The sequence below is a fragment of the Charadrius vociferus genome, unplaced genomic scaffold, assembly GCF_000708025.1.
Source record: "Charadrius vociferus isolate BGI_N301 unplaced genomic scaffold, ASM70802v2 scaffold282, whole genome shotgun sequence".
Lineage (NCBI taxonomy): Eukaryota > Metazoa > Chordata > Aves > Charadriiformes > Charadriidae > Charadrius > Charadrius vociferus.
In genome coordinates, this window is record NW_009647731.1 from 7,051,672 (window position 1) to 7,076,515 (window position 24,844).

Here is a 24,844-nt window from a genome sequence, read left to right on the forward strand (position 1 = left end):
CAGGTTTTTTGCCAAACAAATAAGGAAAGGACGTGAATTCGGGGAAACTCCTCGGGGTTTTCTGCTTGTGGTGGCCATCAGCCGACAGCAGTCGCCGTCTCCGGTTCTTTTGTGTGATGTTTTCTCTTCCAAACCGACGTTTTCATCCCTGGTTTTGGTTTTTTTGTTGTTTTTTTTTTTTCAATTGGGTGGGGTGGGGAGGGAGGCCGGGGGCTGTGTGTGCCGAGCTGGGTTTCATCATGGAGACCCGCACATCTGTGCCCACCGCCGCCCTGGGGAGAGGAGAGCAGCAGGGCCTTTTGCTGAAGCTGCCATTTCTCTAGGCCGCCTTCATCTCATGGCCTTGTTTACTCATTTACGGTTTTATTTTTGTTTGCTTTTTGGTGAGGTGGGGTCCTCGCAGTAATGTCTCTGGCTTTCAGCGCCTTTCTCATTAAGCCAAGATGCCGACAGGATGGAGTTTGGAGAGGTGCATCTTTGGTTAGGTGCTAAAAAATGGCTATGAAATACTGCCAGAAGCAAAGGCGGAAAGCGTTGAAGGAAAATGGTTCAAATGGTTGAAAAAGGAGCCTGCACGCCAAATCGTACCTCATGTGAGGAGCACCCTTCGTGCACTAATGTATGCCTCGACGCTGCAAATACTTAAACATGAGCTTGACTGTAGTTCTGCAGTCTTTAGTAGGACTATTCAGGTTTTAAAGTTAAGCATGTATTAATTAATTGCAGGTTCCTAGTTTGCTCTTTTAGTGGTAGAGTGGCAATTGGAAAGGAATGTTTTAAATAATGATGGAACGACTGATTTGAAAACTCTGACCACATATGAATGCCTTCAATAGACAGCGCTTTCACTGGAGGGGAAACCGAAATGAGTGGCTGCCTGACTAAAGAAATCTTGTTATGATGAGCTGTGTCGCATTTTGAATAACAGTGGATGACTGAGTGATACAGGAGTGGAGGAGAAGTTATTCTTTCACGCTTACTGATTCAAGATCTCTAATAGAAGTTATTCCTAGAAGAATGTTTACATTATTGATGGCATACAAAAAATAAAAAGAACTGCATTTATTTGCGATCCATAAAAATCTAGGAAAAGGTAATGAGTTGAATGGAAAAGGGGAAAGGTAGAGATAGTAGGGATCGGACAATGTTTTTTAATTAAAAAATAAAACCCACAACCAGATTGATAACATCATTTTGCAAGTGACTGCTATCAAACGACTTGCTATATGTCCTTGCCCAACTCTGGTGTGCCTTTTAGAATTGCCTCATCCTCCTAACACCACTGCGATGAACCTTCTGATAATAAATACTGTTCTGAATTGCGTTTACAGGGTTGTGACAAATACCGAGCACCACATGGTAGGAATGAAACATGGGATCACAAAAGCAAGAGGATGTTAAGAATGTTTCTTACTGTAGCTAGGAAGTTTGACTCAGCAATTCAAACACAGAACTAAGAAATGGAAAATTTTAATCGGTCGGGGCTGTAGGACTTCAGATCATTGTTTCATTCTCCCTTTAACTAAAGCATGTGGGCTACTTAGCTCCACTACCTTGAAAATGAAAACTGGTGTAAAACCTAAATATTAGTTGAGTCCACCTTGATGCTGCCTGCTGTTTTCAGAACCTAGAGAATTTGGAGTTTCATTTTTACTTGTTATTGCTGTGAAGGAACTATAGCTCGTGCAGCCTCAAGTGGACTTGGTTTCAGCCCTGAATATCAGCAACAGAACTGGTAACTAAGATATAAATTCTCAAAGGTTTTGGGTCCCTACCTCCCAGAGGAATTCAGTTGCAGCTGAACAGTTTTCAGCTGAGCTAGACACTTAAATACACTCGAAGAAGTTCCTGGAATTAGCTTTCATAGGTAGGACTGCTTTTAAATCAGAATTGTTTGGGTAACCCTTCTGCCCTGTCGTGTCGCTTGCACATCACTTATGTAATGCTCCTGTTGTGCCTCCGGGCCTGTGGGCCTGCTAACTTTAGAGAGAGCATTTAAATAGTAAGAGTCCTACATTATTAGGTAATCATTGTTATCTTACCCTCAATATGCCATCTCTCTGAACTATGACGAGGAGTTCCAAAGGTTGACAGTCTGATACACATAGGAGTATTTGCCTTTCGCTTGTGGAGAGTGTACCACTCTTTAATTGACTGCCTTCGTGACAGGACTCTGCTGAGGCAAACATAAGCGACCAGTTGCTTTTTTATTAAGACTTTTTCTTACCTTTAATAACTCAGAACCTGCAGTCTTTTCTGCCTTAATTGTCCAAGTGTGTGAAATCATATTCCTGATTTTCATTACAACCGAATCCTAATTTTTGCCACCTCTCATCATGTGTCAATCCTGCCAGGATTTTAGATATTTTTGCCCTTTCTGGATTTCTCTGCAGCATCCAGATGAGCAAGCACTGCTGTGGGATTTTCCTGGCAGAGGATCCTTAAATTGCATTGGATGGGTTGGTGAGAATGGTGGAGAGGACTACAGTTACCTTACTTCAGGGCAGAATAGAAATGTCATTGCATTATAGGGTTAATATTAATGAATCTGTGGCGCTTTATATGTGGCTTGTCCCCAGGATGTTTTCTCTTTGCTATGCATTTCTGATACACTTCTATCCAAAACATATGCCAGGAGTGCTTCATTCTCAGCAGCATACAAAATGTAGTGTACAATAACAAAGCAACAAGTTAGACTTATTTTTTCCTCTTATCTTGTGCTCTTCACTCATGTTTCCCTAGACAAAATAGCTTGTCTGTAAAGTGGTCATTCGGTGTTCAAAGAACTTTTGTTTGTCTTTGATTTGGGCTTTCAGGAGTTGTTCCTCTTAATGGCAAATTCAAAAGGATGTTTTTGAGCTCTATGCCTTGAGCAGGAAAAATAGGATTTTGGTTGTTTTGAATTTTGCAGTTTGCTGTCAGACAAGATTATTTGTATGACACTTTTGGTATCTGGGAGTGAATTTAGGTTTTGGTGTTTGCTGCAGATTTTTGGGACCCCTCTCTACCAACCTATATCGACGGTATCCACTGATTCTGGTGTATCTCTTGCACTGGTGCCTTAATGTGCTTTTAAGCAGCTTATTTTCTGTTCATGTTTTGAGGCAAAACTGAGCTTTGAAAGAAATTGAGTCACTTGCTACAGGTGCTGCTCCAAAACCATTAACTGCATAACTGCTCAGAACAAGATTTACTCTTCTTAAACCCACTTTATTTGACGTGATGTCCTCACGTACTGATTAACACTGTGCTGCTATTAACGAATTCTGCTGATGAAATTTAATGCATGGCTTGCAAGCATGTGTAGTCTTAATTTTATATGTGACAGCAGTGACCATCATAAACTCAGTGCATTCACCAGCTGAAGAAATAAAGTAAACCTTCCAGCATTGGTCCCTTTTCAGGTTTTTCCTCGGGGCAAACCTTCACACTAGTAAAGTAGTAAGACTGAAGAAAAACATCAAGTGACTGCTGTAGTTTTCCTTGTTTCAGTCAGGGGAATATGCATGCACTTCCTCTTTATTTCTCTTTGACCCAGTTTCCGCTTTCTTTTTTAGTCTGGCATCAGACCAGCCAGTACCTGTTATTCTTTTATACAGTGTTTTCTTTACTTTGTGAACTTGTCCAAAAATATTGAGGGATATCACCAGCTTCCGTTGTTTCCATTGTTTTCACTATTGAATTGCAATTCTGAAAAGCATACATGAAAAATATGACAATTATTTTTACATGCATAAAGGAACTGCTGTTAAATACTGCATATTTGTAGGTTTCTTTACTCTTGACTATTATTTTTCCCTGCCTAAACACAAATTCTATATACTTTTGAAAACTACGTGGAATTGTATTTTGAACAGATTTTATAATGAGTTTTATAATATAGTTCTGGTCAAAGATCTATAGTTCGCCTGAGTACAGCACTTTTCCTGGAAGGAGTGGGGTTCAATCATTAGTAACGTATTGTCACCAGAATGATAAGGCAGCATGTGTTAAGTTTAGCTCATAAATGCGAACACTCATTCGCTCACTCCCAGGAAGCTCGACTGCTAGAGCTGGGGATGAACCAGATGGAAGAGCTAATCAATGTCTGCTCAAATGGGCTGGTTTTTAATAGTGTTCAGTGAGTTTTGGCTATTTGATATACCAACACCCACACTGCAGTCTTTAAGATATTGTTTTTTCTTCCGCAAAGGAGATCTTCACTTTGAGATTAGGAATCAATAGCTGAAAATTAGTAAGAACATATGTAATTACATCAAAATGAATTAATATAACTGCTAGAAATAACTGCACTTTTAAGGTAATTCCTTCCAATTAGACAAATACCAGGTATTAATGGCTTTCACCATGAATTTTGTTTTGCTTCAGAGTTGTTATACAAGTATGTGTACTTCTACAAAAGAGTGATTACTCAGGTTGGCAACTGTAACATGTATTTCATCTCAGCTGGTATCTAATAATTCATCCTAAAATAGAAACTACAACTTCATCCTAGAATTACCTGTCCTAGTCGGGTTAAAGCGTGTCAGGCAAGTGTTTGGGAGGTTACATTTTTCTAGTGCTTTCCAGTGCTGGGCTTTGTTTGTGTACAAGCTGGTATCTTAGTTTTGGTCTTTACCTTGATTTTGTGTCTGAATAACTAAGTTAAGAGGGTTGGTGGTTTTTTTTTTCATTTTTTGTCAGTAAAGCACTTCTCTCAGAATAATACACAGCATTGATGGAGTTACATCTCTGTTAAATATTCCCTGGAATAGCTGTGCTGTAAAACGCAGATTTATACCAGGTCCATCTGTAGTGGGAAGAGGAATTTGGGGGTGGGAGTATTTGGGGATGGAGATACTTTAACTGAACAAGTAAGAAAATACAATTTTTTTATATTGTTAGGAGTTGCTGAGTCTGGTAGCCCAATGCAGGCAAAGCTGCCACAGCTCTGTATCACTAGGTCCGGCTGGTGGCAAGGTTGATGGTATATTCCCAATAGGCATGCATGTACACACGAGCATAGGTGCACGCACATGCTAATGGGATTTCTGTTTGGTATCTCTGTCTTGCAGTCCTGGTCAGAGAAGACTCTGTGAAATCATTGAGTATTTTAATTAAAAAGGGCAGGGCCTGTCCCTGAATTACTTCTTCACCTCTGAGAAGAGTCCCTGGAGGCATTTGTTGGGAGGCAGAATGTCTCTATCCACAGTTCTCTCCCGCAGTGGATAAATTATTGACGGTGCTGAGAAGTGAAATCCTTTTCCCGGCACTGCTCAGGGGCACTAAATTCATCTTGAGGCAGATGAGGCTGAAAGAAGTGGAGAGGAAAATCACATCAGTCAAGGATAAATCTTTAATGTTATCTATCATGTGTTACTTTGGAAATAGAGTGGTCTAAAAGGCCTGGTATTCCTGAAAAGTGGTCTCTCTGCCATTCATCAGCCAGAGTTGAGGTTTTGATATAGTTTTATTACAGAGAGATGCAAAATGATCATTACCTTGCTTGAAATACACATCTACAGCAGCAAATGTGACATATGAAGCATGATACAAAATATCATTATCTTCAGTTTGTTTGGTTATACTTCTGAATTTCAATAACTTAATAAACTTCATAGTAAAATAAACTAGTTTTGTCCAGCGTGCAGTGTCCTGATACTTAGTCTGTGGTAGGTGGTGTGCTAAAGTGCTACTCTCAGTGCCCAGTCATGGAAATACGGAGTCCACAGACTGTCAGGGAATGGATAAGCAATGTCAGTTGGAGTTCCTAGTTGCCCTTTGTGAGGGCATGTTTCCACACAGGATGCAGGTGTAGATAGTTACCAAGCACCACTACTTTTTTAAAGTCTTGCATTTCAAAGTCCTGTGTGCAAAGAGTCGTTAACAATTAGCATACCGCTTGCTTATCACCGCAGGGCATGCTGTTCATATACTGGGCTGTACGTTGTTACCAAGATAAATTTAAATGTCATTAAATTCAAGGAAAAAAGACTGATGTGGAAAACTTCCAAAGAGACCAACACTACTCAGTGAAGAGTATACAGATGTTTGAGCCCTGTGCTTCTGTTTGTGCAAGAGCTAAAGCAACTCAGCACTTTTTAGGCCCTATAAGGAGACACTAGAAGAATTCAGAGTTATTAATCTCAAATGTACCTGTAGCTTCTGAGGGGAAATCTTTTTTACTGTTAGGGTAACTGAGCCCTGGCACAGGTTCCCAGAGAGGTTGTGGAATCTTTATCCTTTGAGATACTCAAAAGCCTTCTGGACGTGGTCCTGGGCAACCAATTCTAGGTGGCCATGCTTGAGCAGGGGAGTTGGACCAGATGTCCTCCAGAGGTCCCTTCCAACCTCAGCTGCTCTGTGATTCTGTGAAGGACTGTACTCCATAGCTTGTTGGCATGGTTCAACTCTATCCTTCCCAAAATGGACACACAAACTTAAACATGAGATTTTTTCTGTTTGCCCACAGGTCTGGTTGCTTCCATCATGTCAAGTGATAATCCTTTATTTCAGGATTGCATATGAAAGAATGACTGGAGGACTTGATTGTCAAAAGAAAGCCTCAAACAAGTAGAATTAGACCTCAGTAACAACAGACTCTCATGATCTGTTGAGTGGTGGAGGAGTTTCCCTTTAGAATTCCTGATTTTACCAGCTCTGAACATTTTACATTGTGGTTACCAATTCAGTGTTTGCCTCAACTCTCACTTTGGAGAGCAGAGAGGTAAAATGATCGTGATCCTTTTTTCACGTGGTGCCTGTGGTGTAATGGGCTGCTGGGCAGCTAGTTCTCCAGCTCAGTGAAAAAGGAGCAGTACTGATGTTGACGGGGTGGGAGGCTGTTTTGTTCCTGCAGCTTGTTATTCCTGGATGCGTGTCATGCCCAACCAACCATCCCAAATTCCTCCAGAAAAAAAGAAACTTCTTTTTCTTTCAGAAATGAAGTAAGAAATGTATTTGTTAAAAAAAAAAAAAAAAAAAAAAGAAGAACAACCTGTCAAGCTCTGGGGATGGGCCTGATGTGCAAAAAAAAAAAAAAAAATGGAACAAAGATATTTTAAAAGTTGTGGTTAACAGGAAGAAAAGGCATGGCAAAAACTGTGTGAAGCAGCTAATCGGTATTTTAAGGGAGCAGAGGGAGAGAGAAGAACAGAGCATACAGAAAGGGAAGACAGCATCAAGAGCAGATGTAAAATAACATGATTTTTTCATGAAGGACAAAACTCTGAGATCTAAACAGTTCAAACCTACATTTCTAGTGTTGCTTTGCTGTTTAAACAATTGCTTTGTTGCTTCAAATAGATTTTCTGGTCATAGAGACATCCCAGAGATTATTACTGATGTTCACAAGCTAGGCAATATGACATGGGGCTTATGTCATAAATAATGTATGTAGTCTTTGTTAAAGGTAAAAGAGCATAGAGTAAGAATTGTAGCACTAGTCTGTAGCAGTTTACTTCCAAGTATAAGATAAAATTCAATTTAATCTCTGAGGAAATATATTTATTTTATTCCTAACTGGTTTTTGTTTCCTTTTTCCCCCCCCATAGCTCGCACCTTCCCTTCCATTACAAGAAGATTTTGTTTACCACTGGAAAGCAATCACCCATTACTACATAGAGACGTCAGGTAAAAGAAGAAAACATTCTGGTTTTGTCTCTTTTTTGGGAAAACCAGAGTTCCCACTTTCAGTGTTGTTAAAAATTAAAGATTTAGAAATACTAAAATGAGTCATGTCTTTTATCAAAATACCAACAATAATAATTAGTAATTAAAAATATTGTGTACCTCCATTCATCCCTTAAAAAGTAGGTATGAACAATGATGGAGGGGAAGTCTTCTTTCCTGAGTAGCATGTAGAGAATTGTACCTTCTCACGTCCAACCCAATTTCTGTCTTTATATGTTCTGTTTAATCTAAACAGACAGCTACAGAAATGTAGTCCCTGCTGTTAACCTTTTTATTGTTTTGCATCAGGGATTTTCTTTTTCTTTCCAAGATTTTAACAAAAGTAATTTTGTGGTCACACATTTTACCAGACATATCTGAATTCTTTGTGCTCAGTATTAGGTATTTTTCCTTTAGTGTCTTGTCTCCATGAAAGGTATTTTGGCATAGCTCTGAAAAGTGAATTTGTGAGCAGATTTAGAACGCGTTTTGTTAAAACTTATTCTGCTCTTCTAAAAAATGGGTATGCTGATGAAATATGACTGTAGTTACTTTTTCTTAAACTCTTCCTTGGTTTCCTATAACACTTATGCAACATTTAACTTTTTAATTTTTGGTCCTAGTTATTAAACTATTAAGTTTTAAAAGTGAATGTTACCATGCTTTCCTCAAGCTTATTAGTTTTGCATTTCTGCTAGAGTACCTATTGAATCTGTCTTTGTGTCTGGGTCTGGTGATGTTGTTTACATCTATGTTTACTCTTACAAGCTGAAATTCGACCCTTGGTTCTAAATACCCATCTTTTGGAACGCTATGTGATGTTTCCTAAGGTAGAAATGACAGGGTGCCAGGGGAAAACTGATACCTGTGATTATGTGGTGCAGAATAAAAGCTGACCTCTCTCCCAGACTTTCAAATACCTTGTGAAAAACAAGTTCCCACTCAGTGGATGTACCTCTGTCTTCTGCAGTGGGAGCAGAATTATGCCTAGGAAACTCAAGCAAAACACTTTAGGCTAACTCGAGGTTGTGGTAGAGACCAAAATCACTCTGACGTGGCAGTTTTCCTTCGTGATCTTGTTGCCATTCGCATGCAAGTGACAGTTATTTTTAGATGATTGCGTAAGAAGTAGTAATCATTTCCCTAGTGGGATAGTTGTTCAAGCAGAATTTAGCTGAAAAAAAAAAAAGGAAAATGTGCACGTGTGGATGTGCTCTACATCATGCTAATGCCAGCTCCCACTGCCAGTGGCATAAATCCACAGCAGTTTAATGACTTTAGTATAATGAAATCAGTGTCTTACGCTTTCCTTCATAAAGTTTGACAGAGTGCTATCAATGCAGAAAGTATAAAAGACAAATCTAAAAATTTTTGAAGAATAAACAACATAGAGTTTGGGTTTTCTTTGTTGTTATTATTAGAAAAAACATTTATTTAGTTATCTAGTTTGTAAAGGAACTGATCAGCTGCAAATTAAGCAGATGTTAGAGGCTGTTTATAGGTTTCAGAATAGTGTGTGAAGAGTCAGAGGAAGTTATCAAGACAGGGTGGATACTAACTGGAAAATTGAGTGTTGAACCTTTCTCTCTCTAACGTTGGTTTCTGTCTGTAAAAGTTTTCCCTTTTGACGGTGTAATTAATGCACGTTTTGAAATTCGGCATTTCACCTTTTCCCCATTCCAAGGTTAGATATCTGCTTAATACATATTCTAGTTTACATTTCCAGATACAGTTCTGGAAATTTGATTTAAGACATGTTAAAAAACTCCCATACTATATATAAGATTTTTTAAATGAGTGGTCATGTTTTTAAATCTTAGATTTCTGAACTTAAGAAAAGCGAGGACAATATTTTAATCATTCTTAATTGCACATCTCTTTGATTTAGATGACAAAGCTCCTGTAACTGATACCAACATTCCTTCTCACCTGGAACAGATGTTGGATATTCTAGTTCAAGAAGAAAATGAGAGGGAATCAGGTGAAACAGGACCCTGTATGGAATATTTGCTACACCACAAGATTTTGGAGACACTCTACACACTAGGAAAAGCTGATGTATGTATTTCTTGGCAGAGCAAGTGTGTGAGCTCCTAACTGCAACAGGGACTGAAGTTCTACAGTAGGTGGTAGTGTGGGACACTGAACTCTAGCAAAAAGCTGTTTGCTTATGTTACCAACATATTACAAATAACAGTCTTTTACAAGTGTGATCAAAGTGAGACAACCAGTAAGATGCTGACTAACGTGGAACTCTGAGATTTGTTACTCACCACTCTAATAATGTTGACTGTGAAGCTAGAAGTAGGAGGAACATTTTTGTTCAGTCTAGAATTTTTCTGGCTTCTACAAGACAGTATTATCCCTCTCTGTCCTTTGTTAAGTGTTGGGAGATTCTTGGGTGAAAAGTGCTATATTAAATACAAATTTTAATTTTTCTGAATGTGATGATTTATTGCTCAGAAAGACTTCCATGTCAGAAACGATTAATTTAGGCTGATCCCCAGACAGCTCTCATGTGGATGTGGTATGAATGCAGCCATTGGCAATGTTGTGTGGTACTTCTCATGTCTGCTTTGTGGCACATGTGAAATTTGCTTCATGGTCTTGGTGCATTCTTGTTGCTGTCTTTCTTGGCAGACTTATGAGCTGAAACGTATGGGGTGGGATGGATCGTGGGGTGAAATAATTTGGCATCCTAGAACTTTTTGTATCATGATGTAGGTGCAGTTAGGAAAGCATGGTGTATCCTGTTCCAAGGGTAAATGGAGCTCTCCGAGGTTTTGTTCTCAGTCAGTCCTTTACATGTTGTCGTGAGTTTTTAATCTACTGGATTTTACATATATAGACAATGTAGGGTACTAGCTGTCTGAGCCTGGGATGTTCCGTGCTCTGGAAGGACCAGAGCTCTACAATTCCTGTTACTATACCAGCTGTCCTGCGAGCAGAGCAAGATACTGATTGTATTGAAAATACTTGCTCAGAAATACAGCTCGTTCAGTAATCTATAAACTTTGTCAAGAAACCAAGATGAAATGGTGACATATGTGAAGCGGGTAATTAGTAGTATGTTTCTAAGAGTTGAGAGAAGTCATTTTGCGCTCATGCAAATACGCCTGTACAAGCAATTCCTGTACAGGCTGTCTTTATCCTTTGCCACTTGTGAGTTGATACAGCTGAAGTAAACACGCAGTTCGGTGCTTGCAAGATGTTGCAAAGATCTGTTGCAAAAAGAATAATACCCTTTCACAGCAATCACTTAGACTTATTACATTAGTGTAGATGCACCCTGGTGGTACACATTTTGCCATTCTTTTCAACGGATTGCTTGACAACACAGCGATAATTAGGGATTAATAATCTAGCGATAATTACCTTGGAAGGAGAACTAGGTTAGGCAGTTGTCATTCCTGGCTGTTGCCACCCATACTCCGTTCACCTGTGCAGTGAACCAGATGAGGGAAATGATGTGGGTTAAAATTAACCTATGGAATGACAGCATTTAGTAACATGGTAGAACACGTTGGAGCCAGGGGGGATTTAGCTAGAAACAAAGGTACATAAAGGACCACAAGCCGTTGGATCTCATGGAGATAAGAAAGTACTTTCATGTGACATGGTGCACGAGGGACAGCAAAACATGGGTCTGGATGTTTCACAGGTATTTGTGATTTATATTCTGCTGAATCTCGGGGAAAACAACAGCTTTCTCTTGCCCTGGAACACCTGTGCATTTATAAACACTTTATCTGTCTAAGGTTAATTGCTCATGAATTTAAAAAACCTTTTGTAGACATTAAGATGTTTTGTGACGCAGCACCGTAAAAGACAGCTGACCTGTAGCCAATTAATTCAGTGTTGATTTCCGCCTATCACTGTATTGATAGGGGATGTTTCCTGGAAGTATTGGTAGAAGTCTTCACTAGAGCAATTAACTGAAAGTATGAATAATTTGAAAAAGAAAACAGTAATGACATGCAATATTTTTTGTTGATCTCTGTTAATATCAATAAAAGTAATGTGTTAACAGATAATGATTTTTTTAAAAATACTTCTGGATAAATTATTGCTGTTTAATTAGCCATTTTGAGTGACAAATTTGCATATATGTTTCTCTCTGTATTGGTTGTATTTTTGTTATTGTTCATCTGTTTTTCTTTCAGTGTCCTCCAGGAATGAAACAGCAAGTTTTGGCTTTTTATACAAAACTTCTTGGAAGAATACGGCAACCTCTTCTTCCCCACATAAATGTGCATAGGCCAGTGCAGGTATTGCTCAAATTTTAAGTAAATATATTGTTGTATCACAAGTTTCTCTTATTCTGCTGTAGCTAATGGTATCTTTAATTCTTGCATTGTTGAGTGAGTCAAAGAACCTGCTCAAGTGCAGTATCAGTTTTAAAGTATTAATGATTAGAGCCTTGTACTGCCACTGCAATGCAAGTCATAAGTAATACAGAAATCTTGTTCATAGCAATCTAATCTAGAGCAAATGTTCGAGTCAGTAATCATGCATCATTGTAGTATGTATATAGAAAAAGAATTCAGTCCATCGTTCCTAGAAAAAGCTCTAACTTTCTCTCTGTCTTAATTGTTCGCTTTTCTTTATGTGATAGAAACTAATCAGGCTGTGTGGTGAAGTTCTGGCAACACCAACAGAAAATGAAGAAATTCAGTTTCTCTGCATAGTATGTGCAAAGCTGAAACAGGATCCATACCTGGTCAACTTCTTCCTTGAGGTGAGTAAATCAAATCAAATTTTCCAGGTGTATTTACAGTGTCACAGACAAAATCTAATAGAGAACTGGAGGTATCTCATTGTGCATCATAGTTTAGTCTCCATTCACTCTGTGGTATTTTTTTGTCTGTGATATTAGAGGTTTGGTTTTGTTTTTTTTTTTTTCATCCAGAGACTTGATACATCTGATTATTTTTTACTAGAATTTCATTTACTCACAGCTATACCTGCCTGCGGTCCTTATCCTTTGTAGTGAAAGTGCCTTTAGAGTAGGGATATGAATTGTAATGTAAAGCACTGTGTGCGGGAGACCTTGGATTTCTTATGTTGTTTTGTCTTCAGTGCAATGAAGACTAAGGGACAGATTGCACGGGGCATTGAAACCTTGCAAGTTGCTAAGTGTTCTGCAGGATTGGGCCCTTATTTGGTAGTGGCACATATGGTCTAGCTGCAGTGCCAGCTCACAATCTACAATATGACATTATTTTCTGTCTGTAAGAAAGCCAAATATCTTTACTCCCTCTTCGAACTTAACATGTGGCATTGATGAAATCAGAGTGGGAGGAGAAAGAATTTCTAGACTGACTTTCTGTTCCCATTTAGAAGGAGCATATAAAAGTTTAATTTATAAAAGTCCATTTAGAAATCACTCCTGCTCCCACTTTGATGTTTCCTATGGTGAGACAGTATCTATTAAGCATGTGATACGTAGGTGAAAAGATCTAGATATAGTGTCCTTAAGGAATATTTTACAAGCTTTCCGCAAACAAGATCTGTAACAGCAGATGCTGTTAAACTGCAAAGATACATTATTTTCCATGGAGTATATGAATATCACTTATGTAAGTCAGTAGTAAAGAATCCATCTTGAGTTTATTTTTACCTTAATTAAATACCACTCTGATTGCTATTGTGTCCACTGTAGTTATACAAGCAGTAGAAATGGTGTAAGGATTGAAAAGTTAGTGTTTAAACATTAGAAGCACTCAGAAGCAAACTACTGGATATATTACATGCAGAATATGGTAGAAGACCAAACCAGGATTACTTTTAATGTCATTTATACTTAAATACTGCCCTTGAAATCAAACCTGAGAACCCCAACCATAAAAAGCACAAGTGTTAGACATTAGTGTTCTTCCCCAAAATAGTAATATTACAATACTAAAAATCAGACATGGAAAACCAAATGATTCCAAATTTCAACGATTTTCAAATTTCTAGTTTCACAAAATGCTGGCCATAGAGTTCTGGCAAGCTGAAGAACATTTTTTGTAGCTCCTGTTTCCTTCACAACGTTATTCTAAATGCCATAGCCTAAGGCATATGTCTTTACAGCTTATGATAGTTGTTTTCAGATAAGGCATTTGGGGTGCAGAATTGTCCTTTATTGGAATAGAGTAGTCTGATTGTTCACATTTGTGCCTCTTAGAGGTGCTGTTGTTGTGACTTGATAGCTGTTTCTGACCTTCAAATGCATGAAAGGGTAAATTTGCAGAATTCTGTGTGGCATTTATCTCTCAAATCTCCAGCCCATATAAACTGAAATGCGGATATATCTCTCCAAAGCAGTCTGTATCTGTTAGTTTTGCTTCCTCCTTTGACTTTTCCTGATCAGTTTCTACAATATTTTATAAACATAAAAAAATGAGTATGTACAAACCCAGGATTTCCTTTATATGATTCCATATAAAATAGTTTGTTGTTAGAACGCTGTTTATATTTTAGTAAAATCTTTCACCTATGTTGCTTAACCAATAAGGTTATATGGCATAACTGTATCTCTTGGGCAAGTTACATTTGTTGTGGAACTAAGAACTGGAAGAATTGCATTCTGCTTTTTTAAACCTTTAAAATCCATATACTAATTTTATTTTTGCTTTAATTCATTCTTTTCTTTAAACTGGATTTTCCACGTTCATACATACATAGGAATGTTTGACTTACCACCTCTATCTCAGTCATTATTTTACACTAAACTTGTTACTTCACGTTTTTCCTTATTTGTTTATTCCTTAGTTGCCTTATTTCATCCCATCTTATGCAAGATACTCCTTGCAACTGATTGTTCCATGCAAAGGGACACTTGATTCTCTGTGTTTTACTTTCTGCTCTTGAGACCTTAAACGCGTTCTAATACACCATCTTGTTAAAAAGTTGTACCTTCATTTTATAAAATGAACAATAGTTTCACTATTCACTTCTGCTTTCATTACTACAAATTATCAGCTTTATATTTCTCACCATGAATTAAGTAGAGATTCTCATTAGCTGTGATATCACTTGATTTTTTCACAGAATTCTTTTTAAATCTATCTGAACTTAGACATGGCATCATCCACCACAGATTTTGAAACCCTGATAGTTACATATCATGAAAATATAAAAATGTATTTTTATATTGTCTGCTCTCTGTTGATGCTGAATTCACTTAGAGGAGTACTTTGTCTAGAAAGCATTGAATATGTGTTTTATGTAACCTTTTCTATTAGGTCATTCAGGATCCTGTTTTGCACCTTTACAGGAGGCAGGTGAGCAGCTAAGCTGCAGAATTGCATGATTAGACAATAGGAAGCTTAAATACACGTAAAAAACTGCCTCTGTGTTGCTCAATGTACAGACTGCTTTGTGTCACCTGCCAACGGAAAAGTAATGAGCTCTGGACAAATTTCTAGGGGCATTTATACATTTATATATGTTAGGTCTTCTCATCAAAGCCTTAGCTAAACAAACTATGGCCTTTCAAATGACAGAAGAGTCCAGGCATGAGGCTGACATAGGATAAAACAAGTATTTTACAAAATTTTACCTAATTTTTGAAAAAAAGTAGCTTTTCTCTTTGGCAACCCTGCCTGCTACTTGAGTAGTGCCAGCAACAGTATATAATCCAGGACTGAAACGCAGTTCCAGCCTTTAGTTGTGCTTTATGTGCAAAGCTCGTCATTGTGATTCAGATACTCCTGTGTATTGATAAAATATATGGGAGGGTACTGGAGGACTTTAGAAGATTTAAGTACAGACAGACATGGTTCAGACAGACACATTTTGGTTGCTTTGCAGCCTTACGTATTTCACACTGTAAAAAAAAAAAAAAAGAAAATGCGTTGAAGGAGTAATTTTCCTACTGTAGTAAAAAGTCGTACTTATTTTATAACATGCAGTGTGCTGCTTTTACCGCTGGGTTGCCTCTCCAGGGAATTGGTTATATGAGTATATCATAACATTCAATACGAATTCTCCACAATGAATGCACATCAATCAAGCAAGCGTTCACAGCGGTTCTCCCGTTTGCTGCCTGAGACTGTCATGGAGTTAGTCCCTGCTGGTTTGTATGTGCTAAATGCCATTAACCCCAAATGGTTACTCTCTTCAATTATTAACGCTTGACATATATTTGTAATAATTTTGGTGTTATCATAGACAAGGGGAACCATTTGGATTTGTAGTCTCACTACTGTACTCACTTGACAAAATGTCTTGTGTTGCAGTCTAATTCATGTTTCTAATAAAGTATTATTCACCTATGCTTATGCCAGAAAAACACTGACTCTTACCTTGCTGTGAGTTTCTTTTTGGTATCACAGAGCACAAATTTAAATGCCTTTTTATGTGCTGGAGACAGATTTATAGGAAGACAGTTGGGTTGCTTGCTTTCAGGCTAAGTAGAGATGCTTTGTAGCTTCGAGAAGGTTCTCTGTGATATGCTATAGCATCCAATGCCCAATGCAAACTTCTAGTATCTTCTGTCCATTCAATCATCTCAACTTTTTCTTCATGAGAAACACAACTTGAGAGTACTCTGCTGTCATAAAAGATGGGGTTTTTGCCTTTCCTGTTGAAGATAAAATCTCAAGAAGTTCAGAATTAATTTAATTGTATGACTGCAAATAGTGTTTCAGACATTAGATGAATTTGAGGCCTTGACCTAGAAAGGGATGTTTTATAGTATGTGCTGAGGTCTAAAGGTGCACTCATAAGGTAAATGAAAAACTTCTATAAAATAGTGGGCAAATCAAGTGAATGTGTGCCTTCAGTGGTGGAGAGAAAAAGATGCCATCTCCTTGTAAACGGCATATTCAGCCTTGAAGCAAAATGGTACAGGCCTTAGAGAAATTTAAGCAGATTAAAAAATGCGGTAGGTTTAAAAACTCCCACGCTTCCGCAACCCATTGCATTCTACATGGTTACTGTATCCAGCCTTGTACGAACTACTTCAAATGCTGATGTGAAAAATTTGCTTTTAGTAAATTTCCGCTTCAGGATGAACAGTAATTTCAACCATGTAAATCCACCAAAATGCTTTGCAGAGTAAGTTGAAAGCCATGGCTTCTAAAGGATCAGCAAGCGTAATCACAGAAGACATGCTAAAAGGCCAGGACTCTCTGACAACAGACACGGGACAGCCCGTTCAGCCTGAGGAAATACCGAGTGCTGCTGGAGCAGAGCAAATGGAGAAGGAAGATGACCTCCCGCAACAGGCGGATGATCTCTCTTTCAGTCTGGATGAACTAAATGTCACATCATCACCCGAGTCCTCCACTGTTTGTCCAAATCAAGACTATAATTTAGTGAATTCTCTACTAAACCTCACTAAAAGTCCCGTGAGTTGGGTTTTTTTGTTCTTTTTAATGTGGTAAAATGATGAAATAGTTTGGATGCTGTGTGAAGTGGGAAGAGGGAGTGAATATACATGTATGTACACACTGTATTTTAACTATAAAAATTAAAACAAGGTTTGTTTTGCAGGTGTTTTTTGTAAATTGGCAATTTTCTTTGCCAATTCAGATTAAAGTAAAAATATTATTTTTGAAAATTAAGTTTGTTGATGGTAAGCAATTTATGTAGGATGCTGCATGTTTCACAGAGAAGCTACATAGGGTAATCATTAGATTAAATATACCACAGGAGAATATTTTAAAAAAATACTTTCAATTGTACTGACTGAACCAAACACACTTTTTTTGTAAAGGGACTGGGCTATCTCTAGGGGTTTGATTTCTTTTAAAAACAACTGCTGTATGTCTTACCCAGCTCCATCCTCGATTTCATACACAGATTCTTTCAGAAACTTAGAGGAGGGTTGGGTCGTCCTGTAATGGCTACAGCAGTGTTGACAGCAGAAAACCAAATCTACCGATGTACTTGTTATAGTTAAGTGATGGTTTACGTTGTCTAATATCTTGGTCTTAAGCTGACCCAGAGCACCAGTTCTGTCAACCTGCAGGTTGAGTTCTTAGTATTTGACGTGGATTCAGGTGAGATTCTTTATTTTGTACCATCCAAATTCACTAGAATGAAGTGTCAATGACTGAAAAGGCAACAAAAATAAATGCGTTCACTCACTGTGGGGAAATGGAGAGGTTTTATATGGGAGGTGTTTGCTTCTTGATTTCAAGTGAGCTTCATTCACCCTCTGATTAATTCTTCCATGCCCTTCTGCCAGGACGGCCGGATAGCAGTGAAGGCCTGTGAAGGCCTCATGCTTTTGGTGAGTTTGCCAGAACCAGCAGCTGCCAAGTGCCTGACTCAAAGCACTTGTTTATGTGAATTGTTGACAGACAGGCTGGCCACCCTCTACAAAGCCCTGCCTCAGTCACTGGATCCCTTAGACATTGAAACAGTGGAGGCAATTAACTGGGGGTAAGAATTTCATTTTTGTATTTAATACCCAAGGTGATTTTACACCCCTCCCTGAAACTAATTTTCTATAGGTAGATAAGATGTATAAAATATTCATACCCCCATGCTAAAGTCTCGAGAGCAGAGCTGAGATCCCATCTGCAGCATAGTGGTACGATTCCGGTAGTCCAGCGTACACATGATTTCTGACATGGGGCCAGGTTTGGCTGCCAGTGCCTTGCAGAGATTCCTCAGGGGCCAGGTTTTTCCACTGAATTATGTTAGCAATTGGATGTGGTATAGCTGCAGTATCAGGTACAAATTATTTTCTTGTTCAGATGTTAAGGATTTAGGGAACTTAAACTTTTCACTGTACGCAGTGAACACTGTAAGCTGTTGCAGGGGGCAGGAAGGGTATATTTGGTAACAGGCTGTTGTTGCAAAATTTGTGCAGTGAAAAAGAAGAAGGAAAGAGTTACTGCATAACTTATCAGCGTGTTATCCTATCTGCTTGCATGTTAGATTCTCAAAACACTTCTCTTCCCCACTCTGCTTTCATTATTATGAATTGCTCATGATCTATTAGTACTGAGACAAAAAGTAGGTATATGCAAGATAACTAACAGAATTTCTAGGGGTTGGAGTTGGAAGTTAGAAGGGAAAAAACAACTTTGAGTAGCAGGATAAGTAATTATTGGACTGCTTTACCAAAGAACATGGTGCATTTGTTATTCTGTAGAGCATATAAATTGAGATACATGTTTTTTCCTGAAAGATACAATCTAGTTCAGGTATACACTGTGTGGTTTTGGTGGACTTGATTGAGGTTGTTACAGAGTAGAGAAGAACAATTGCCTTCATTTTATGGTTCTCTGACTACAGGAGTTATTGATTCGGTTTCTGTGGTCTCTGTTTCCTGGGAGAACAGACTAGGTGATCAGTTTTCCCTTCAGACTCAAGAAATACTTAAACAAACAGAGCTCTGCTGCTGTACATACTGTGTATCCTTTAGCATGCCACAGAAAACTTGTGTAATGATAGCACTGCCGGATTAGTAGAGACTGGCAGAAAAGCTAGTTTAATGTTCACTTCACTGCAAGTAGGTCATTAATTATACTCTTAAGTTCAATAAGAATGAAGTCCAAGATTCTTCAATTACTTGTAGACTAAATAAGTATTTTTTCCCTGTGTTCTCTAGTTTGGATTCATATAGCCACAAAGAAGATGCATCTGCTTTTCCAGGGAAAAGAGCGTTGATTTCGTTTCTTTCATGGTTTGACTACTGTGATCAACTCATCAAAGAAGCACAAAAGGTTTGAAATGTTTACAGATGATACAAATATATTCAGCAAATAAGTAGTTCCAGTTGTTTCTTAGCTTTTGAGTTTGAGACATACCATTTTGTACTTTTGTTTCAGACTACTGCTGTTGCTATGGCAAAAGCTGTGCGGGAACGATTTTTCATTGATGTTATGGAACCCCAGCTGATGCAAACGTGAGTAGCATTCTGCAAGACACAGCAGAACAGAATCTGAATCAAGCTGATTTTGTTTTCAGATTAAATCCACTTCATATCTGACATGAAATTTTTTGTTCAGTTCAGAGATCGGAATCCTCACATCAACGGCACTATTGCATCGCATTGTTCGTCAAGTGACTTCAGATGTCCTGCTGCAGGAAATAGTTTATTTTATACTTGGAGAACACAGAGAGCCAGAAACTTTGGCAGACATCAACAGACATCCATTGCGGCACAGATTAATCGAACACTGTGATCATATTTCTGACGAGGTGAGAAGTGGTAACGATATAATAATGTCTGCTGGCCAGTTCTGTCTTGCGTAGAGTCTGTAAAAACACCATTGTGAGGTCTTTTCATATTTGTGTCGCCTAACTTGTTTTGCCAAGGAAAAGAGTTCTGACTGCTAGCCCAATGAATTCCCTTTAGAAAATGAAAGTCAAACAGTTTTCTCCAGCTAGCACATTGTTCCCATTCATAAAGATTCTTTGCTAAATTTGCCTACCTCCTATGCATATCTAGTTAGGCTTGCTCATCTGTAAGATTGGGCAAAATCAGTTTCTGTAATTGCATTTTAATTCGTGCTTTGTTATATGTTACATTGCTGTTATTTTCCTTGTCATGTCAATCCTGTCATGTTGTCATATAAGGTATTGTTAAAAACTTAATTTTTATATAAAGTGTGGTCAGAGGATATACACAATGCCAATTAAAAGATTATACAATAACTTTACCCACTTTACACGCAGTAAACATTGTTAAAATAATTTAGTAAAATCCCTCCTCAGGAGCTGCTTGTTTTATTTTTTCCATGAAACAACCTCCACCCTTTACTTTTTCAAAGAAAACCCAAGCTTGCGTGAAATACAGATCTATGCCTTCACATACCCATTTTTTTCAGTACACTTACCTGCTCGCCCTGTCAGAATGAGTTATCTGTATAAATTAGTTGATCTTTGCAAAGCTAAGCACTCTAAAGTTGTCTTTAAAAACTCTGTATTGCTTAAAGTCAGTTTCCTTTTAAAAGCCTACGTAATCTCCATGTAAAAATCTTAGCCTATAGTTCTAGTCACAATATCCCAGTATTACTTTGTTTTATTCTGGGTATTTATTACTGTCTTTAAGTCCTGTTCTATGCCTCACTTGCACAATGATAACCATCTTCCAGCATGGATCTGATTGTAGTATGGAAAGCTAATTTCTAAGTTCTCTGGATGTTCTTTGCATTGTTATTTTGGCAGATTATAGAACAGGTTTTGTTTTACAGGAAAAAAATACATCCACATATTGATTTTTCAAATGTGTGTGAACTCTTCATCCATGTTTGTTCTACATTCAGCATTACAATTTCCTAATTTTTCTTATGATTTTTGCTTCCTTCCATAATGTAAATAAGTGATTTCAGTGTTCTAGGATGTACAAACCAGATATACTGCAAAAAGCGTAAGGTAGTCACGCGTCAGTTTAATGAGTTTTTACTTTTTATGTTGCAGATCAGCATAATGACTTTACGAATGTTTGAGCACCTTTTGCAAAAACCCAATGAACACATTCTTTATAATTTGGTTCTGAGAAATTTAGAAGAAAGAAACTATATGGAATACAAGCCTCTCTGTCAAGAAGATAAAGATGTGGTAGAGAATGGACAGATTGCAGGAGCAGTGTAAGTTTCTTTTTTAAGGGAAGTTTTCACAACAGCTAACTTGGATCCATATGTTTAAAACAAAACAGGGATTTTTCTCAGTAATTGAAAGAAAAGTGATCATAGATAGCACTTTGAGAGCTCTATGTATTAATCCATATCCATAAAGTAATGCAGAAATTATTACATCAGCAACTTAGGGAAATTTTTAGAACAGTAACATAAAAGCTAAAATTATCAAACGCCTCTTTCCAGAACAATAGGCACTCAAAGGTCTTCACATATCGATTTACTTATGCATCTGCCTAGCTTAAGTCTATGCATATTTGTATTGTTTTCAGTGAGATTATTCTTGAAGTCGATAACTTAGGTGTCTTGCTTATATTTATTTATGATCTTGAATTATTTTTTGATGGAAGAACTGTTCTAGGACACTTTACATAAAATCCTTTTAAATACTCTACATAACTTTTGTAACTCCTTTTTTTACTTATGGAGGGGTAAGGACTAGTCACACCAGCTATTTTAATCTTAATTTTTATCTTAATTTAGATATTTCTGAGTCATCTAAATGACATCTAATGATGTCCTGCTGTATAACTCACTCTCATGTAAAAAATGTGGCTAAAGAGTTTAAGTGATTTAATGCAGTGATTTTGTACGAGTCAAAAATATCTATTCTGTTGTTCAGATCAAGAAGTTACGATTTTTCTTCAAACTTTGTTGAGTGTTTGTGAAGGTTGGGATATCTGGATATTAATTAGGTAAAAGGATGTGTGTACGCTAGTGGTCTGGAAAACATCCTCGTTGTTTACAGAAGAAAAATAGAAAGCAGGCCTTTTGACCCAGAGATTATGCCTTTCATAACATTCTGTGAATCATTATGTTTTTGTCTAATATAATCTCACAGAGACCTAGAGGAAGATCCGTTATTTACAGATCTGTCTCCAGATAACACATTGTCAACTCAAGAGTGGCTCAGTGCTTCTCCCCCTGTCAGTCCAGAACATCCAAAAAATGATGGGAAGACTGAAGTTCATAAAATTGTAAATAGGTAAGCTGAAACAAACACTTAAAGAAATCTCTGAATGTGTGGGTGTCTGCACACACTGTGCAAATGAAATGTACTCTGTTATGGATGTTATTCTGTGCCAGCTGGTAAAATGACTCCACAGAAGGAAATTATGTGGCATTTTATCAGAAAGCTACTCCTGAAAGATTAGAGCTTACAATAAGTAAAAATAATTCAACATATATGAGAAAAATACAAGAACTTCACAGCTAATAGTCTAGGTGAATACTCAGAATTCATGATGAAAGCCTCATTGATTATAAAACTTTCTTTTTTCAAAAATATTTGCTATACTTAAACTCCAGGACTTGACCTTCCTGGAGAAGTCTGGGAAGTCTCGCCATAAACGTTTTAGGGGAAAAAACCCCACAAACTTATAAAAGTTCCTTAAACACGTATATAAAAGGAAATAATTGCCATGCTAGACATAACCTTCTGTTCCCTGAAAATCAGGGGACATCTCTGTCACCTGTGACATACCTTTGTGCATGTTAGATGTACTGCAAATTGGATATCACAAAGAGGACAGGCTCTGCTCTAAGCAACTTAGTGATGGTAATTCTCTTAGCAACTAATATTAGGACAAATGCTGTTTGCTCTGTTAATACATGGTAGCAAAGCAGCACTGGTATTTCACTGCTGACCTATCTGCTTACCCAGAGATAATCAAAGGTGTTAGCCAAAGAAGCAAACAGCTTGAGGACAGTCAGCATAGAATGGCATAGTAGCTTCTTGCCCCCTTTCCCCCAGTACTGCTATATATAGTTTATGGTGGACATGGTTTGGAGCAAAGATGGAAAGATCCTAAATTCACCTCGTGTAATCTCTGTCAGCATATAGAAATTTTTTGAGGATTTGCAGTGTTTTGCAAATTTGTATTTTTTCAGATAAGATGAACTCCATATGAAAAGTCAGCTACTACGTATTTCTCCGTGTAAATCTTACAGGAGCCTCCAGCAGTTCTTGGAGCGTGGAGTAAGCTGAAATTTGGAAACCGGGTCCCAAGACTGAGTTTTATTTTGCTGTCTAGAAATTTTAGGGGTTTATCTTTATTTTTTAAAGACAGTCCCTCTCTAATAAGATTCAGGATTTCCCGATGCTTTTTAGGTCAGATATTGGTAAAGAAATAAGGACATACGGTATTTGCACTACATACCTGGCAAAGGCAATTATATTTGTAACTGGGCCATTTATATGCAAAAATTCCTGTATGTTCTTAGATGTTCATTTTTTACTGCAACAAACTATGGTAAATAAAACTGCCTATGCAGTAGGTTAAGAAGAATTTTAACTGCAATTCTCTTTCTTTTTTGGCTCATTTATTCCCCAGTAAATTTTCCATATGCTCTAGTAAGATGGAGTCTGACTTTTAGCAAATACATAACCTGGTTGTGAATATTCCTTTTCATCTCCATTCTGTCTGCTAATTCTCAGAAAATGCTTCCACTGAGGTTTTTACCTCTAGGGCTAGATACAAAAGTTCCGAAGTATACATCTTGTTATTACAAACAGTAGTTAGAATAGATGTGCTTAAATAGATTTTGTATTCTCTGTTCTTTGCATAAAGTTCTGGTAGAATCTGTGGATTAATTGGCCAAACAATTCAGTATAGTGTACACCGTTACAGACGATGAGCAAGTATTGATCTAGTGCTCTGTGGATTATAGATATTCATTAATGTACTTTTTTTCTCTTTAGTTTTCTCTGTCTTGTACCTGATGAAGCCAAGTCATCATACCACGTGGAGGGTACAGGCTATGATACTTACCTCAGAGATGCCCACAGACAAGTAAGTCAGTGAAATCTTCCTTAGTCCTTGAAAATTTGAAATGCATATGAGAATATGCCAATGGTTCTATAAATAGTCCTCCTAAATGCATCTTTTGGTAATGGAAGATAGGAAAATTCAATTTTTATTTTCTAATGAAACCTTACCTTTGGAGATCTTTTGACGGTGAATCCACCTTGTATTGCTCTAGTGGGAATAATGGATGACATTAAATGCATTAATATTCATATAACAAATACACTGAGAGAAAATCTGAACTGCAGATAGATTCTTAATTTGCTTTTGCATTTATCTGCATTCTCTTGGAGAATTGCCTGCCAAGCTGTTTGAAAGGACTAAAGGGAAATTAAAATGCTGCATAGGAGTTATGCAATCTGGGTCTTTAAAAATAAAGGCTCATCACAGCGAATGCGCAGCCTAAAGCATTCACGTTTGAAGTTGGAAGTTTTGGTAGATAGGGAAAGCTTTATGATTTACTGTTTTGAAATAAATGCAGGTTTTGTTTTTATGAACACAATCTAAAGTTTCCTTGGTCAGAGGACAATCACTGTTCTTTTGCAGCTTTCTTATCGAAGCCCTGTGAATCTTCTAGAATAGAAAAATTTATGCAAAGGAGTGGAGTAACTGAGTGTGCTATATTTAGTAGCTACTTCAAAAATTCCATAACCTCTGAATGATGATATTAGCAGGTTAAGACAGAAAGCTTGGATTTCTGTATTTATTATATTGTTTTATCTGTAGTCTCTCCTGAAAAGAAAAGGAATAGAAAATAGAGAATAAGGAAACAAAGGTTGATGTAAAATTCCCCTGTGTTCT

The 24,844-nt window shown here is 37.6% G+C and overlaps 1 protein-coding gene across 1 annotated transcript in view; it reads left to right on the forward strand.

Moving 5' to 3' along the window:
* FAM160B1 (family with sequence similarity 160, member B1) overlaps window positions 1–24,844 on the forward strand; it is a 103,992-nt gene that overhangs the window by 72,500 nt on the left and 6,648 nt on the right. Inside the window, exons 2-13 of the mRNA XM_009881640.1 lie at window positions 7,533–7,611; window positions 9,539–9,708; window positions 11,814–11,918; window positions 12,266–12,388; window positions 16,695–16,988; window positions 17,831–18,027; window positions 19,205–19,319; window positions 19,425–19,501; window positions 19,605–19,797; window positions 21,019–21,188; window positions 22,078–22,221; window positions 23,938–24,028. Coding sequence (XP_009879942.1) covers window positions 7,533–7,611; window positions 9,539–9,708; window positions 11,814–11,918; window positions 12,266–12,388; window positions 16,695–16,988; window positions 17,831–18,027; window positions 19,205–19,319; window positions 19,425–19,501; window positions 19,605–19,797; window positions 21,019–21,188; window positions 22,078–22,221; window positions 23,938–24,028 — 1,758 coding nt within the window. The remainder of the gene's footprint in view (window positions 1–7,532; window positions 7,612–9,538; window positions 9,709–11,813; window positions 11,919–12,265; window positions 12,389–16,694; window positions 16,989–17,830; window positions 18,028–19,204; window positions 19,320–19,424; window positions 19,502–19,604; window positions 19,798–21,018; window positions 21,189–22,077; window positions 22,222–23,937; window positions 24,029–24,844) is intronic.